Source organism: Chiloscyllium punctatum, chromosome 15 (genome assembly GCF_047496795.1).
Source record: "Chiloscyllium punctatum isolate Juve2018m chromosome 15, sChiPun1.3, whole genome shotgun sequence".
NCBI lineage: Eukaryota > Metazoa > Chordata > Chondrichthyes > Orectolobiformes > Hemiscylliidae > Chiloscyllium > Chiloscyllium punctatum.
The window spans coordinates 85,367,631-85,386,786 of NC_092753.1; the positions used below are offsets into that span (position 1 = coordinate 85,367,631).

The window sequence follows — 19,156 nt, forward strand, 5'->3', positions numbered from 1 at the left end:
ATGTTTTCCACATTTTAGTCCTAAAGGCCCTACCCTCTATCCTGAGACTGTAAATGTGAAGTGCCATAGTCCCACTCTCATAGAGAGACTCGCTGGTGGTGATTTAACCTGAGGGCCACCATGCCCCAGGTGAGGGGAAAGGCTGCGAAAATCCCTCAGCCTTTTGAACTCCAGTGAATACAGGCGCAGTTGGACCAATCTCTCTTCATATCATCCTCGGGTCAGTGTCATGAACCTCCTCTGCACCATAGAACATAGAACATAGAAGAATACAGCGCAGTACAGGCCCTTCAGCCCTCGATGTTGCGCCGATCAAAGCCCACCTAACCTACACTAACCCACTATCCTCCATATACCTATCCAATGCCCGCTTAAATACCCATAAAGAGGGAGAGTCCACTACTGCTACTGGCAGGGCATTCCATGAACTTACGACTCGCTGAGTGAAGAACCTACCCCTAACATCAGTCCTATATCTACCCCCCCTTAATTTAAAGCTATGCCCCCTTGTAATAGCTGACTCCATACGTGGAAAAAGGTTCTCACTGTCAACCCGATCTAACCCCCTAATCATCTTGTACACCTCTATCAAATCACCCCTAAACCTTCTTTTCTCCAATGAAAACAACCCCAAGTGCCTCAGCCTTTCCTCATAGGATTTTCCTACCATACCAGGCAACATCCTGGTAAACTTCCTCTGCACCCGTTCCAGTGCCTCCACATCCTTCCTATAGTATGGCGACCAAAACTGCACACAATATTCCAGATGCGGCCGCACCAGAGTCTTATACAACTGCAGCATAACCTCAGGACTCCGGAACTCAATTCCTCTACCAATAAAAGCCAGTACGCCATATGCCTTCTTCACTGCACTATTTACCTGGGTGGCAACTTTCAGAGATCTGTGTACATGGACACCAAGATCCCTCTGCTCTTCCACACTACCAAGTAGTCTACCATTAGCCCAGTAATCCATCTTTTTATTACTCTTACCAAAGTGAATCACTTCACACTTAGCTACATTGAACTCCATTTGCCACCTTTCTGCCCAGCTCTGCAGCTTCTCTATATCCCGCTGTAACCTGCCATATCCTTCCTCACTGTCTACAACTCCTCTGACTTTCGTATCATCCGCAAACTTGCTCACCCAACCTTCTAACCCTTCCTCCAGGTCATTTATAAAAATGACAAACAGCAATGGTCCCAAAACAGATCCTTGCGGAACACCGCTAGTGACGGCACTCCAAGATGAACCTTTGCCATCAACTACTACCCTCTGTCTTCTTCCAGAGAGCCAATTCCTAATCCAAACCTCCAACTCACCCTCAATGCCATATCTCTGTATTTTCTGCAGTAGCCTACCATGGGGGACCTTATCAAACGCCTTACTAAAATCCATATATACCACATCTACCGCTTTCCCCTCATCTACCTCCTTAGTCACCTTCTCAAAGAATTCAATAAGGTTTGTGAGGCACGACCTGCCCTTCACAAAACCATGCTGACTATCCTTGATCACATCATTCTTATCCAGATGTGCATAAATCCTATCCCTTACAATTCTCTCTAAGACTTTGCCCACAACAGAAGTGAGACTCACTGGCCTATAGTTACTAGGATTATCCCTACTCCCCTTCTTGAACAAGGGAACCACATTTGCTATCCTCCAGTCTTCTGGCACTACTCCTGTCGACAAAGAGGACACAAAAATCAAGGCCAATGGCTCTGCAATCTCCTCCCTTGCTTCCCAGAGAATCCTAGGATAAATGCCATCAGGCCCAGGGGACTTATCTATTTTCACCCTTGCCAGAATTTCCAACACCTCTTCTCTACATATCTCAAAGCCATCCATTCTACTTATTCGTGCCTCAGTATTTATATCGACAACAATGTCCTGTTCCTGAGTGAATACTGACGAAAAGTATTCATTCAGCGCCTCCCCAATCTCTTCAGCCTCCACACGCAACTTCCCATTACTATCCTTGATTGGACCTATTCCTTCCCTAGTCATTCTTTTATTCCTAACATACCTATAGAAAGCCTTAGGGTTTTCCCTAATCCTACCAACTAAGGACCTTTCATGTCCCCTCCTTGCTGCTCTTAGCTCTCTCTTCAGGTCCTTCCGGGCTACCTTATAACTCTCAATTGCCCCTATTGAACCTTCACGCCTCATCTTTACAAAGGCCGCCCTCTTCCATTTAACCAGGGATTCCAACTCCTTATTAAACCACGGCTCCCTCACACGACCCTTTCCTCCCTGCCTGATAGGTACGTACTTATCAAGGACACTCAATAGTTGCTCCTTGAACAAGTTCCACATATCAATTACGCTCTTGCCTTGGAATCTACTTTTCCAATCCACACATCCTAAGTCATGCCTCAACGCATCATAATTTCCCTGCCCCCAGCTATAACTCTTGCCCTGTAGTACACACTTATCCCTCTCCATCACTAGAGTAAAAATCACCGAATTGTGGTCACTGTCCCCAAAGTGCTCACCTACCTCTAGTTCTAATACCTGGCCTGGTTCGTTACCCAGAACCAAATCCAGTATGGCCTCACCTCTTGTTGGCTTATCTACATATTGTGTCAGGAAACTCTCCTGCACACATTGCACAAACACTGACCCATCTAACGAACTTGAGCTATAGCTTTCCCAATCAATATCAGGAAAGTTAAAGTCTCCCATAACAATCACCCTATTACTGTCACTCTTCTCCTGAATCATCTTCACAATCCTTTCTTCAACGATTCTAGGACTATTAGGAGGCCTGTAAAAGACTCCTAACAGGGTGACCTCACCTCTCCTATTCCTAACCTCAACCCAAACTACCTCAGATGGCAAATCTTCGTCCATCTTCCTTTCCACCGCTGTAATACTATCTTTGACAAGCAAAGCCACACCCCCCCCTCTTTTGCCCCCACTTCTGACCCTACTAAAACATTTAAACCCTGGAACCTGCAATAGCCAATCCTGTCCCTGATCTAGCCATGTCTCCGTAATAGCCACAACATCGAAGTCCCAGGTACCAACCCACGCTGCGAGTTCACCTACCTTATTTCGTATACTTCTGGCATTAAAGTACACACACTTCAAGCCACTCTTCTGTTTACAGGCACCCTCCTTTAAGATTGATGCCATATTCCTAACCTCCCTACACTCCAGGTCCTGCACCCTAAAGCTACAGTCTGGGTTCCCATGCCCCTGCAGAGTTAGTTTAAACCCCCCCCAAGAGCACTAGCAAACCTCCCCCCAAGGATACTGGTATACTACCATGCTATGATAAGCATATCCTTTCTTAAATAGAGAGACTAGAATTGGTGTTCAGTGAACAGGGTATTGCTGTGTAAAGATGTGTTGCTGGAAAAGTGCAGCAGGTCAGGCAGCATCAAAGGAGCAGGAGAATCGACGTTTCGGGCATAAGCCCTGAAGAAGCCCAGATTCTCCTGCTCCTTTGATGCTGCCTGAGCTACTGCGCTTTTCCAGCAACACATTTTTAAAGCTCTGATCTCCAGCATCTGCAGTCCTCACTTTCTCCTATTGCTGTGTAAATGCAGCTTGATAACACTATTGATGACTTGTTCCATTACTTTGCTGATTATTGCTTACAAACTGATACAGCAGGAATTGGCTGGGTTCAGTTAGCCCTTCCTTTTTCAGGTTAGATAAATCTGGGCAATTTTCCACATTGTCAGGTAAATGCCAGTGTTGTAGATGCCCTGGGACAGCTTGGCCAAGGTGCAGCTAATTCAGTCCTTCGCAGTATTCATGGCCTTTGGATTAGATTCCTTACAGTATTGAAACAGGCCCTTCAGCCCAACAAGTGCACACCGACCCTACAAAGAGTAACCCACCCAGACCCATTCCCCATATTTACCCCTGACAAATGCACCTAACACTATGGGCAATTTAGCCTATCCAATTTACCTAACCTGCACATTTTTGGATTGTGGGAGGAAACTGGAGCACCTGGAGGTAACCCACGCAGATACAGGGAGAATGCGCAAATTCCACACAGCCAGTTGCCCGAGGCTGGAATCGAACCCGGGGCTCTGTTAGCAGTGCTAACCACAGAACCACCATGCCGCCCAGGTCTTAGCTGGGTCTTGATCTCACATGGAGTGAATTGTAGTGTCGAACGACTTGCAGCTGTGAGGCAGGGGACCTCAGGAGGAGGCCAAAGTGAATCATTCACTTGGCAGCTGAGGCTAAAGGTGGATGTAAATGCTTCAGCATCAAATCTTGCATTGATCTGCCTTTCTCCCCAGCAGTTTAGGACGGGGATAACTATGGAACGATGTCCCCTTGTTGGATGCTTAATTGTCCACCACCGCTCGTGACTGGATGTGACAGGACGACGGAGCTTTGATCTAATCCTTGGATTATAGGTTTGCTCCACTGCGTCCATTGTGTGCTGTTTCCACTGTTCAGCACACATGAAGACCTGTGTTGTAACTTCACCAGGTTGGTGCCTCATTTTTACGTATGTCTGTTCCTGATCTCTCCTACACTCTTCATTGAATCTTGAAGATCAACCCTGATTCATGCTAATGGTAGAGTGGGCTATATGGCAGCCAATAAGATTACAGATTGCTGTTGAATGTAATTCTACTGCTTCTGCTGTTCAACAACACCTCAGTGATGTCCAATTTTGTGGTTCTAAGCCTGTTTGAAATCTATCCCGATTAGCACGATGGTAGTGCCACACAAATGTATGGAGGATATCTTAAATATGAAGGCAGAGACTTGGTTTCACGGACAGATGCATCTGCAACACGTAGGCTGGTCAGGATGAGTTCAAGTGTATTCTTATTTGGGTAAAAACAATGACTGCAGATGCTGGAAACCAGAGTATAGATTAGGGTGGTGCTGGAAAAGCACAGCAGTTCAGGCAGCATCCAAGGAGCAGTAAAATCGATGTTTTGGGCAAAGGCCCTTCATTAGGAATACAGGCAGAGAGCCTGAAGGGTGGAGAGATAAGCTAGAGGGGGGTGGGGGTGGGGAGAAAGTAGCATAGAGTACAATAGGTGAGTGGGGGAGGGGATGAAGGTGATAGGTCAGAGGGAGGGTGGAGTGGATAAGTGGACAAGAAGATAGGCAGGTAGGACAGGTCATGGGGACAGTGCTGAGCTGGAAGTTTGGAACTGGGGTGAGGTGGGGGAAGGCGAAATGAGGAAACTGTTGAAGTCCACATTGATGCCCTGGGGTTGGAGTGTTCCGAGGCAGAAGATGAGGCGTTCTTCCTCCAGGCGTCTGGTGATGAGGGAGCGGCGGTGAAGGAGGCCCAGGACCTCCATGTCCTCGGCAGAGTGGGAGGGGGAGTTGAAATGTTGGGCAACAGGGCGGTGTGGTTGATTGGTGCTGGTGTCCCAGAGATGTTCCCTAAAGCGCTCTGCTAGGAGGCGTCCAGTCTCCCCTATGTAGAGGAGACCGCATCGGGAGCAACGGATAAAATAAATGATATTGGTGGATATTGGCAGGTAAAACTTTGATGGATGTGGAAAACTCCTTTAGGGCCTTGGATGGACATGAGGGAGGAGGTGTGGGTGCAGGTTTTGCAATTCCTGTGGTGGCAGGGGAAGGTGCCAGGATGGGAGGGTGGGTTGTACGGGGGGCTTGGACCTGACCAGGTGGTCACGGGGGGAACGGTCTTTGCGGAAGGCAGAAAGAGTTGGGAAGGGAAATATATCCCTGGTGGTGGGGTCCATTTGGAGGTGGTGGAAATGTTGGTGGATGATTTGGTTTATGCGAAGGTTGGTAGGGTGGAAGGTGAGCACCAGGGGCATTCTGTCCTTGTTACGGTTGGAGGGCTGGGGTCTGAGGGCGGAGGTGCGGGATGTGGACGAGATGCGTTGGAGGGCATCTTTAACCACGTGGACAGGGAAATTGCAGTCTCTAAAGAAGGAGGCCATCTGGTGTGTTCTGTGGTGGAAATGTCCTCCTGGGAGCAGATATGGTAGAGGCAGAGGAATTGGGAAGACGGGATGACATTTTTGCAGGAGGTAGGGTGGGAATAGGTGTAATCCAGGTAGCTGTGGGAGTCGGTGGGTTTGTAAAAAATGTCGGTGTCAAGTTGGTCATCATTAATGGAGATGGTGAGGTCCAGGAATGGGAGGGAGGTGTCAGAGATGGTCCAGGTAAATTTAAGGTCAGGGTGGAATGTGTTGGTGAAGTTAATGAATTGCTCAACCTTCTCGCAGGAGCACGAGGTGGCACCAATGCAGTCATCAATGTAGCGGAGGAAGAGGTGGGGATCTGGTTGTGGTTCACACCTGAATTGCTTTCTCATGGGTTTCTGATGTCATCTTATTGTCAACTATACCTCTGCAGTTATAAGTCAGAACTAGTAAGGACAACATATTTCCTTCCCTAAAGGGCACCGCTGAACCAGATGGGGATTTATAAAAGCCAGAGAAGTTTCACAGTCACCATTAGTATACAGTTTTTAAAATTCCAGATTTATTAATTGGTGGGATTTGAATCCATGACCCCAGGCTCACCTAATTATAATAGTACTCGTGTGGTCTACGGCATTCACAACAGTGCAAGGTACTGAGCCGTGTGAATGCTGGTGATCTAAGCCATTGTACAGAAAATAAAACCCAGCTGATCAGTTAGGAAGTTAAAAGAGGGTCCCTGAAGGGATGATCAAAAGATCACCCTATGTCTTTGTGGAATACACTGAGGCCGATCTAATTGGGGAGTTGAATATGATTTAAGTAGTTTCTCTCTACTTACCTTATCAACTATTTCCTCTGATGAGAGGGAGCTGAGAACAACAAAGAGTATAACATTAAAATTAGAGCTTAATTGTTGAGGAGAGTTATCAGAAAGCACTTACTCAAACAATGGTTAGTGAAAATCTACACCGCCTTCCACAAAGAGTTATTGAGAGTTTGAATTGAGAATTTCAAAACTGAGATAGATCACACTTTGTTGGGGATTGTTGTTAAGGGAATGCAATCAACATGGACAGGGGATTTGAAATAGAATACAGCCAAAATCTAACTGAATGGTGAAATAAGCTCAAGGGGAGAAACAGCTAATGCGTGTTCCATCCCTGTCACAGGGATTTCTTGTACACTAGCTAATGGCTGAGTATAAAATCCGAACTGAGTTGAGTAGGAACTTCTTCCCCCAGAGAGTTGTAAATCACTGGAATTCTCTGCTCAGTGAAGCAGTTGAGGCTACCTCGTTGAATGTTTTTAAGGGAAAGATAGATGGAGTTTGGAACAGCAAAGGAATTAAAGGTTATGGTGAGTGAGTGAGTGAATGAGTCCATAAAAAGATCAGCCATGATTATATTGAAAGGCGGAACAGACTTGAGGGGCCAGATGGCCTGCTCCTGCTCCTTTTTCTTATGTTCAGAGAAAGAAATGCATTGCTATGGCAACTTATTCCATGTCTCAGAAACGTCTCTTTGTGGTTCACATATGACAAAATCACTGGGAAACTAGTGCTCGGACAGAATTCGTTCACAGCAAGATTCCAGAAAAGGCAGAGAGAGGTCAAAGAGGAAAACATGAATCTGGAGCTAAAGGAAGGATTATGTCATGTTCACCAGGAAAACTGCCTTCTTCTCAGACTGCTGGTTTGGTATCCAGCACTGGATCAGCAGAAATTCCTTCCCAATAATTATTTTTGGAAAGATTGAAGCCACAGCTTTTTGTCCCCATCACAAACTCCATTCTGTCGCCATGAGCTCCACCTGTTTTCCTGGCCAATGGTCTGAACTAGACTGTTCACAATGTTATCATATTTGATGCCAAGGTGAGCATCCAACAATGCAATATAAAATTTGTGTTATCTCACATCGCACAAATTGTAACACTCCACCAACCAAATCATCGCCATTTTACCCAGCCGCCGCTGTAACGATGTAAAATGCTGATGTTCTCAGTCTGAAGTAAGAACATGCTGATGACTGATTATGTGTCCCTCAGTGTTTACAGTGAAAGGGGAAGAATCTCTAAGTTTGTGCAAGTTGCAGGGATTTTAAAAAAGCACATTATCATTCAATTCCCATGAGCACCAGGAATAATTAATTAGCCAGCGTTTTCAATTTACTGCAATCAGCTGATTGCAATGTGTGCTTAATCCCAATTTTGCAGCACCCATGTCATCAGCAACAGCACCTGTTTTCACTTCTGTAACATCATTCAACTTTGTCACTGGCTCAGCTCCATTGCTGCTCAAACTCTAATTGATTATCTTTTCTTAATCTCCAGGCTTGATTGATCCAAAGTACTTCTGGCCAACTCCAAATTTTTCCATTCATCCAAAATTCTGCTCCAGACCATTCCCTAGCCCAGTGCTCACTGACCTATGTTACCTTCCATTTCACAATGCACCTTTTCATTTTCAAATCCCTCAATGGCCTCAACCTTCCATATCCATTTCAACCATATATCACCCCAAGATATCTGCATTGCCCCAAAACCAAGCTAGTGAGCATCTCTGATTTTAATTTTTTATTGTTTTTGATCATGTCTTCAGCTGCCAAATCCCTAAGCTCTGGAATTCCTTCTCCAAGTCTCTTTGCCTTCATATTTCAAGCAGCCCTTAAAGCCTACCATTTTGCCCATCTTCGCTTATTACTCAGTGTTAAATTATATTTGATAACATTACCAGAATAACTGAGTACACTACAGGGAAGTTGATGTTGTTCATTGCTGTTATCTTACCACTCCCTCTGGGTAGTGACACCCCGGACAGTGCCTCCAGTACTGAGCTCTTCCCAGAGCTCTGGTCTCCAATCACAGCGATGGCTGGAAGAGCCAGATCCTTATCCACACCCAATCTTCTCAGCGAGTCGATAAGATCAATGCAAGGACGTATCTTCGCCTCATAGCTCTTATAGAACATCGTATCCATTTTCTGAAAAGAAAGGTTCAAGAAACGAAAATGATCATATAAATATTTCTGAGTTAGTACTTAATATCGTGACTGAGTTAGTACTTAATATTGTAACCAAGCCTTCTATTTCCTAATTGATCGCTTTACATCAATTCTGGAATTCCTCTCCTAAACGTTTCCATCTCTGAGTCCCTCTGCTCCTTTCTGAAGCTGCAGCTCATGGGGCATGGACATAGCTGGACAAGCCAGAAATTAGGTAAAAACAATGACAGCAGATGCTGGAAACCAGAGTCTAGATTAGAGTGGTGCTGGAAAGGCACAGCAGGTCAGGCAGCATCTGAGGAGCAGGAAAATCAATGTTTCAGGCAAAAGCCCTTTATCAGGAATAGAGGCAGAGTGTCTGCAGAGTGGAGCGATAAATTAGAGGGTGATGTGGGTGAGGAGAAAATAGCATAGAGTACACTAGGTGAATGGGGGTGGGGATGAAGGTGATAGGTCAGAGAGGAGGGTGGGGGAAGGTAGTAAGGAGTACAATGGGTGAATGGGGGTGGGGATGGAGGTGATAGGTCAGAGGAGGATGGGGCGGATAGGTGGAAAGGAAGATCAAATGTGGCTGTGGTAGCGAGTTTGTTTCAGTACATGGTTGAAGAGCTTCAGGGCAGAGGAGTTGACCTGGGGGTGGCAGTGAGAGAGAGACTCACTGAGATCGGTCAGAGAGGAGGGTGGCGGAAGGTAAATTATTGCCCATCCTCCTTTGTCCTGGTGCTGAGTCAACCACTTTGCTGCGGTTCACAGGTAGGCCAGACCAGGTATGTCAGCAGAGTGCTGTCTCTTCAGGACTTTAGTGAATCAGCTGAGTTTTTACATCAAACAATAAATGTTTTATGATCACTGAAAACGAAGTCAGCTTTTGATTCCAGGTTTTCATTACTTCAGTGAATTGAAGTTCCACAAGCTCCCATGGTGGTGGGGAGGGCTGTTGTGAGCAGTGGGGGAACGGTTGAACCCATGTGCTCTGAGCTATCTGATTGCTGATGACCATACTGCACAGTGCTGCCCTAATACAGATGGTCACCATAAGACTGGTGCCACTATTTTCCTTATAGCCTCTGGCCTGCTTAGCCCAGTGTTATAGAGGAGAACTACTAGCCAAGTTAGAAGAGATTTTTGTCTTAAACCCAGATTGCATGATCGCAATCAGGTACAAGTTACATTGGTAAGACAGGTTTGTTGGAAAGAATATGAGAAGAGGCAGGATGATCGGTCTTCTTTGAGATCCAAAAAAACACCTAAATTCCTTCGGCATTCTGCTGTTGGAGCTCTTCTTCATTAACTCTTTCAGACCCAAATCCTGACACAACATTCCCAATTAGCCCATGTCTCTAGATTACTTGCCTAATGATATTACCTCACTGCCACCATCTCCTCCTGCAATCAAAAAAGACTATCTGACATGAAGCAGCAATGGATAAGATACTCCAGACCTGTGCACTCAGGATAACCACAGCTAAATTGACAACAATATATGTTTTTGCTGACGTAAAGGGAATAGGGTCGAGAGTGTTGTGCTGGAAAAGCACAGCAGGTCAGGCAGCATCCGAGGAGCAGGAGAATCAACATTTTGGGCATAAGCCCTTCATCAGGTTGGTTTCTGATGAAGGGCTTATGCCTGAAACATTGATTCTCCTGCTCCTCGGATGCTGACTGACCGGCTGTGCTTTTCCAGCACCACACTCTCGACTCTGATCTCCAGGCACCTGTAGTCCTCACTTTTACCCATAAATGGAATAGGTATGATTGCAGTTTTGGATGACAGTGAGTACAGAATAAACATGTTCAGGTTGACCTGACACTCATGTAAACCATCAAAGTTTTAAAAATCCACAAGCCACTTCTCCAGTAAAGTTAGGGTTTGTTAAAAAATGTTAGCCTTGCCAGTAATATGTGCTTTGAAGGAAAGAACAAATAAAACAGAAATGCAAATGTGATTACACTGTTAATTTTAATTGATGATACTGGCTTGGTCTTAAGCCCATTATCATTTTTGCTCAGACACATTCCAGGTGTTGGTGGGGAAGAATGTTGGTTTTCTTAAGCATGTCTCTGTCTATTCCAATAAATACTAGAGGACAGCTCTGGGTATTGCTTTGGCTCGTGTTGTAGGACAATTGGGATTAAATCATTCCAGGAAGTTAAATGTCTGGTGCATGAATTGACCGCTTGTTCAACCCACTAGAAATGGCAGAATTGCATTAACTGGCCGGAATGATTCATTTGTCTAATTCAGCTTTTTCAGATCCATTTCCCCAGGGAGAAGCTGACAAAACAAAGTCTTACTTCTGGTCCTGTATAGAAGTTGGTGGGGGGGCGGGGGAGGGGCAGGAGTCACATTGATGTCGTACAGGACATTGGTGAAACCTCTTCTGCAGTATTGGTTGCCCTATTATAGGGAGGATAGTATTAAGCTGGAGAGGGTTCAGAAAACATTTCCCAGCATGTTTCCAGGAACGGAAAGTGTGAGATAGACTGGAAAGGCTGGAACTGTTTTTCACTGGAGTGCAGGAGGTTGAGGGATAACCTTACTGAAGTTTATAGCATCATGAGAGGCAGAGATAAGGTGAATGGCAATGGTATTTTGCCTGGGGCAGGATGAGGGGTTACAAAATTAGGGGACACATTTTTGAAGATAAGAGGAGAAAGATTTAAAAAAAAGACATGAGGCACAACTTTGTTTTTTAGCCAGAGAGTGGTTCATGTGCAGAATGAACTGCCAGAGGAAATGGTAGAAGGCTGGAAGAACACAACAGGTCAGGCAGCATCAGGAGGTGGAGAAGTCAACATTTCAGGTGTAACCCCCTTTCAGGACTGGGGGTGGGTGCGGGGGGAGCTGCAGATAAAGGGGAAGGCAGGGGGTGGGTGGTGAAGTGGGGATAGGTGAAGACAGGTAGAAGGTACAACTTTGAATTCCAGCATCTGCAGTTTATTTTGTCTCTGACCAGAGAAAGTGGTAGATACAGATACAGTTAAAGCATTTAAAAAATAAGTTGATAAGTAGGAAAGGTTTGGAGAGATATGGGCCAAGGGCAGCAGGTGGGACTAGTTTAGTTTGGGAACACGGTTGGTGTTGACTGGGTGGACCAAAAGGTCAGTTTCCCTACAGTATGGAAACAGGCCCTTTGGCCCAACAAGCCAACACCAATCCGCTGAAGAGTAACTCACTCAGACCTTTATATTTACCCCTGACTAATGCACCTAACACTACAGGTAATTTAGCATGGCCAATTCATCCAGCCAGCACAGCTTTGGATTGTGGAAGGAAACCAGAGCACCCGGAGGAAACCCACGGACACACAGGGAGAACATGCAAACTCCACACAGACAATTGCCTGGGACATGAATCAAACCTCAGTCCCTTGGTGCTGTGAGGCAGCAGTGCTAACCACTGAGCCACCGTCTGACTCTTTTATTACCAACCACTTATACAGGTTGTATTTTCCTTTCCTTTTTGTCTTGATCCCATGTGCTCCATGCAGTACCTGTGGTTGTGTTGCTTTAGGTTGACATACCTTGTTGATTGATTGCAATTCGTTACCAGATAAAGGGAGTGAAGTAGCTGAATCCTCCTTCTGCATGTTCAAAGTCGTTGTCTGCTGTTTTTTTCTGATCTGCTGGTGGACTAAAATAATTTCATTTGCTTAATATAGAACCAATTAAAATGTACTTGTTACTTGGACAATATTCAAAGATACAAGCAAAAAAATGAGGAACAGAAGTATTCCATTTGGAACTTGTTGTGTGCATCGTCATTCTGTAAGATCATGGATGATCTGCTTGTGTTCAAAATGCTGCATTCCCTGTAATTTCCGCTAACCTTTGATTCCCGTCCTATGTCCACGTTAAAAATATTGAATGATCCTTCTCCCACCACGTTCTGAGGCAGAGAGTTCCAATGTAGAACAACCCTCAGATAAAAGGAGTCTCCTCAACTCTGACCTAAAGTAGCAACTCCTAATTGGTAAAGGCAAAATAACAAAATAGCAACAGATCTACCTTCCTTTCAAAAAATGAACTGGAAATGACATCACCCACCATAAGAAACCAAGGCCTACAAACAGAGCAGCAGGACATACCACCAGCGCTTCACTAACTCTTACTGATGATGTTGCCTAGTCATGGTGATGAAATGTCTGAAAACAAACCTTCCAGCTCAGTGAGCTAACTTACATACTTAACATCAATCTGAGCTACAAATCTTCTCAAAAATCACAAGCAACAGATGTGTTTAATGAGCCAGATCAGGTTACATATCACAACTTTTTTAACACTGTTGGAAAGGGACTGTTTCAAAGTGCATACCACCCTGAATTTCCCTGTAAAGAAACAGCAAATTGCAAATAGTTTGTAAACATTGAACATATGCTTTGAACCCTAAGTGACGATAACTTATGAATAGTATGTGTTCAGTGTCAGGACCCAAGGTGAAATATTTACCCCATTATTTCAGCACACAGAATTTTGTAAATTTACACAAAAAGATCATCTAATTAAAGACAAGAAAGTATGAGGCATAAGAGATCCTGTAATGAGAGCACATCTACTGACACAGAAGCAATCTATTCTCGGAAAAATATGACGTCGGAAGTTGTAAAGTTATAAATCCGCATCTAGAGCATACTGTTATGGAGCAGGCCAGATTCCCTCAAAAGGGTAGCACTGCTGCCTCACAGCGCCAGGGACCCGGGTTCAATTCCCACCTCAGGCGACTGACTGTGTGGAGTTTGCACATTCCACCTGTGTCTGCGTGGGTTTCCTCTGGGTGCTCTGGTTTCCTCCCACAATCCAAAAATGTGCAGGTTAAGTGAATTGGCCATGCTAAGTTGCCTGTAGTGTTAGGTGAAGGGATAAATGTAGGGGAATGGGTCTGGGTGGGTTGCCGGTTGGTGTGGACTTGTTGGGCCGAAGGGCCTGTTTCCACACTGTAAGTGATCTAAAGCAGCCCAGACCCATATTTTCTAGTTGTTTTAAGCAGTTGTTAGTGGATATTCCAGGAGTGATGCAGCTTGGCCAACCATGCAGTTTCAAACAAAACAGAATTTCTTTACAGACTACTGAAGGAAACTCGAACAAAAGAGAACCGAATTTAGAATAACTTAACCTATCTGAAAACCCAATCAACTCTATTACAACTTAGTGATGCCATTCCAAATATTTGCAATATCCACATAAACACCCCTTTGCCAAAAAAAACATAAAATTAGACACAGGTTCTTACAGGAGAGACGTCAGAGAGAGAGAGAGAGAGAGAGAGGATCAGCGTGGAACTGCTTCTTTGGATCCCCAGCAGCTTCTTTGGGTTCCCAGCTAAAACTAGACCAACAAGTGCAAACAAAACAGCTTACTAAATGAAACTAAACCGAACACTGAACTGGGCGAACTGGCCACGCCCCTTTCATTGTACAATTGTTTTAAAAAACACTTGAAAAGCTTTCTCAAGTCAATAGATTAGATTACTTACAGTGTGGAAACAGGCCCTTTGGCCCAACAAGTCCACACCGACCCGCCGAAGCGCAACCCACCCATACACCTACATTTACCCCTTACCTAACACTATGGGCAATTTAGCATGGGCAATTCACCTGACCTGCACATTTTTGGACTGTGGGAGGAAACCGGAGCACCCGGAGGAAACCCACGCAGACACAGGGAGAATGTGCAAACTCCACACAGACAGTCACCTGAGGCGGGAATTGAACCCAGGTCTCTGGCGCTGTGAGGCAGCAGTGCTAACCACTGTGCCACCGTGCCGCCCCAATATTTCCAGACATATCAGAATCTCTGCCTTTACAACTGTTCTGAAAAAGAAAACCAAGGACAACATGACCTTGTTAAAATACCCATAACAGGACAAACCAGGTATTGCCTTATGCAGATAGATATGCCAAGTCCAAAGGGCAGAAGAATCACAGGCAACAGATAGGAAACAAATACTGCAGAGGATACCCTGGAAAGGACAGAAAAGCATGTCCAGCCTGAGGGAAGCTTTATTCTCAATGCAAGAAGCTGAATCATTTTGCACATAAGTGCATGGCTAGAAGGAAACACATGAAACAAGTACTAGTGGATACTGGAGAGATATCAGCTAAAAATACTGATTAATCATTCTGCATCATTAAACAGATTGGTTCAGTCTAGTGCGCAGTAATACATGATTTATGAATGTTGGAGTGATGACTTTGAGAAGAGTCAACACAAAGTGTTGGATATGGCTCAAATGGCGCATCATGCAACATCACAATTTTCACAGAGTTGTGTGGTATCACTTAGCACGTGATCCAGAAATTTAATCTTTCAAATAGGATAAAGTCTGGATGATGGCATCACAGTTTTGTCGAGAGGATAGATTACACTCCAAACCCAAAGCAATAACATGAATGAGGATCTGAGGTTCCAGAACATAGTTGGAAAGCAGTAGCCACTGGTCTCAGCCAGAGCAGGACTGAAGCTTAGATTAGTAACCCTCAATATCCTTAATGCAATTTGCAATGCATTGCCACGCATTAGACAACTGAGCCCAGAAAAACCCTGCTGAAGTACAATGATGCGTTCACAACATTGAGAAGTCTTTAAAAAGAATATAATCTCTAGTAGATGAGAGTTTAAGTCTAAGTAAAGCTCTGAAGTGATCCCACGCTCACCATTGAAGGTATTTTTGCCAAAAATGCTAAAGCAAAAATCTGCAGTAGACAGACAGGACACTGGAAGAACACAGCAAGCCAGGCAGCATCAGGAGGTGGAGAAATCAACATTTTGGGTGTAACCCTTCTTCAGGATTGGGGGTGGGTGTAGGGGAAGCTGCAGATGAAGCGGGTGGCGGGGACAGGTTGGTGAAGTGGGGATAAGTGAAGACAGGTGGAGGATATGACCTGGTAGATCAATGAGAGGAATGAATCTGTTTGGTAGCAGAGAGCAGTGGAAGGGAGGGAAAGGGGCTGGGAAGGGAGTTGGGGGATGGAGAGGGAGGTTATTTGAAATTGGAGAACTCAATGTTCTCCGGGCTGTAGGGTGCCCAGGCGGAAGATGAGATGTTGTTCCTCCAAAAGGTGCTGTGGTTTGATGTGGCAATGGAGGAGCTGAGGATAGTCACATCGAAAAGGGAGTAGTTGGGGGAATTGAAATGGACAGTGACTGGAAGGCCATGTCGACCCCTGCAGGCCCGGCTGTAATGTTCGGTGAAGCTTATGTTAGGTCACCCCGAAGTAGAAAAGACCATACTGGGAGCATCAGATGCAATAAGCTAGGTTGGAGGAGAGGCAGGTGAACCTCTGTCTCATCTGGAAGGACTGTTTGGGGCCCTGGATAGAAGTAAGGGGGGTGTGGGGTACCAGCAGGTTTTGCATCTTTTCTGTTTGCAGGGGAAGGTACCTGGGGGTTTGGTAGCGAGAGTGGCATGAACCTCCCCATCCCCTGACTCCCTTCCCAGCCTATTCCCCTGCTCCCTGCCACCAACTGGATTTATTCTTCCCATTGACAAACCAGGTCGTCCCCTCTACCTGTCTTTACCTATCCCCACTTCACTACCGTGCCCCCAACTCCCCCTAATCTGCAGACCCTTCCAGTCCCCCTTCACCAGTACCCTTCTCTGTCTCACCGAACTGGTCCTCACACTTAATAACTTTTCATTTAACTCCTCCCATTTCCTCCAAATCAAGGGCCCCGGCTATGCCTGCCTGTTTCTCAACTATATCAAACAGTCCTTCTTCAGTACCTACACAGGCACTGTGCCCCAAGTCCTCCGCTGTTACATCGATAACTGCATCAGTGCAGCGCTGAAAATATGTTGCTGGAAAAGCACAGCAGGTCAGGCAGCATCCAAGGAGCAGGAGAATCGACATTTCGGGCATGAGCCCTTCTTTCTCCCCGCATCAGTGCAATACCCTACACCCAGGCTGAACTGGAGCTGAACTACATCGACTTCGCCCACAACTTCCACTCCATCCTCAAATTCACTTGGTCCATCTCGGAAACCTCTCTCCCCTTTCTTGCCCTGTCCATTTCCATCTCCAGCGACAGTCTCCACACAGACATTTACTACAAACCTACAGACTCCTATAACTACCTGGACTACACCTCCTCCCATCCAGTATCCTGCAAGAACTGCATTTCACTCTCCCAATTCCTTAGCCTCTGCCGCATCTGCTCAGATGAGAAGACATTCCACTTGCGAGCATCCCAGACGTCCACCTGTTTTGAACAACGTACTTTTCCTGCCTCTGTCACCTAGACAGCCCTCTGCTGCACCACCTCCATTCTGCGTTCCACCGCTCTAAAGACCCCCCCCCCCAAATGCAATAAAGACAGAGTCCCCCTTGTCCTCACCTACTCCCCACCAGTCTCTGCATCCAATGCATGTCAAATACATGCAAGGAGCAATGTAGTGACAGTAATGAGTATCAAATTAACCTGACCTCCCAGGCATCCCACGGATGAAACTGGGAGTAGATCTACTCTCACTTGCATCAGTGGATTATCTTGTCACTGTAGCTCACTATTCTGACCACTGGGTGGTGGACCAGTAAAGTTTAATGTCTACTGCTGAGATTACCAAATGCCTAAAAGCACATTTTGGGCATTACAGCACTCCAACTATTGTGATGAGCAACAGTCACCCTCAATTCATGCGTGAAAAATGTAGTGGCCTCATAAACGATTGAGAAATTCAATAGTACACATCATCTCCACACTATTCCCAGTAAAATGAAAAAGCTTGAGGCGTCAGTGAAAATCTCCAAAGGAATCGTAAAATCCTTGCTGCACAGATGTGGCTGAGGCAATCCTTGAATGGAGATACCCACCAACTGAAAGCATGGAAAATTGTCCAGTACAAAGATAAATATCATGCCACATAGGAAGCTACTCTTCCAACAGCAAAAAGGATATTGATGCCAGAAATTGTTAAAAAGTGTGAATGACAAAAATCAAGTTGAAATGGCAGAAAACCCAATTTCCATTTTGATAGACAGTGGAACCTTACTGCGATCCTCTTGCAAGGATGCCTGTCTTGAAGAAATTTTCCTCCTCTCTCTACAAAGATCTCAGTGAGTCTCTCTCTCACTGCAACCTCCTGGTCATCTCCTCTACCCTGAAGCTCTACAATACCTTCATTCCCATCATCCACCTATTGTACTCTTTGCTACCTTCTCCCCAGTCACCCCTCCCCCCCCCACACCCCTCTTCCCACCCCGCCCCCCCCCTCCACCCACCACCCCCCACCCCCATTTATCTTTCCACCCCGGAGGCTCCCTGCCTCATTCCTGATGAAGGACTTTTGCCCGAAATGTCGATTTTCCTGCTGCACTCAATGCACATTCACTCACATTCCTTGTTCTGTACACTTTCTCCCTCTACCCCTACCCTCACATATCCCCCCAAACTTATTCACCCACCTTTCCCCTCAGCCACACATCCTCTTCTGCCCCCACCTTCACACATACCCCTTCACCCTCACAATCTGGCAACCGTTTCCCTCTCACATCTATTTGCAATTAGATGGCAAAATGTAGTTGAATGAAAAGTCACAAACCTGTGCACAGTCGACAGAGAATCTGATCAGTCTGTGTTGGAGGAAACAAAACTGACACACAAGTTAAATTCTGCCTGACATGTCTCCACCCACTGGCGTCCTGCCAATCTACTTTGCATAAGTTTCTATTCTTTGAAATACACAATACAGCTGTTTTTTTAAAGAACAACATTTATTTCTGCATGCATTTTAAGATGTACGGAAGAAAAACAAGTACTGGCATTTAGGTAGCACCTTTTAAAGCCACAGGGCATCTTTTATAATCAATGAAAAGTTTGTTGATGTGTATTAGATTAGATTAGATTAGATTACTTACAGTGTGGAAACAGGCCCTTCGGCCCAACAAGTCCACACCGCCCCGCCGAAGCGTAACCCACCCATACCCCTACATCTACATCTACATCTACCCCTTACCTAACACTATGGGCAATTTAGCATGGCCAATTCACCTGACCTGCACATCTTTGGACTGTGGGAGGAAACCGGAGCACCCGGAGGAAACCCACGCAGACACGGGGAGAACGTGCAAACTCCACACAGTCAGTCGCCTAAGGCAGGAATTGAACCCGGGTCTCTGGCACTGTGAGGCAGCACTGTGTAGGAAACAGCTAATTTATTCATGCAAGCTCCCCTATTGTGATCAGAACCATAAGCATGTTTGTTAGTGAATAAATGGTCAGGACCCTAGGAAAACATCTCTGCCTTTCATCAGCATTGTG

At 45.5% G+C, this 19,156-nt stretch overlaps 1 protein-coding gene across 1 annotated transcript in view; it reads right to left on the reverse strand.

The window, feature by feature from the left end:
- The window catches only part of LOC140486480 (interferon-induced GTP-binding protein Mx1-like), a 58,615-nt gene extending 40,115 nt beyond the window's left edge, over positions 1-18,500 (reverse strand). Inside the window, exons 1-3 of the mRNA XM_072585700.1 lie at positions 18,438-18,500; positions 12,424-12,533; positions 8,686-8,878 (exon numbers count right to left, since the gene is read on the reverse strand). Of these exons, the coding sequence (XP_072441801.1) occupies positions 8,686-8,878; positions 12,424-12,489 (259 nt within the window). The 5' untranslated portion in view covers positions 12,490-12,533; positions 18,438-18,500. The remainder of the gene's footprint in view (positions 1-8,685; positions 8,879-12,423; positions 12,534-18,437) is intronic.
- Positions 18,501-19,156: the final 656 nt, after the last annotated feature.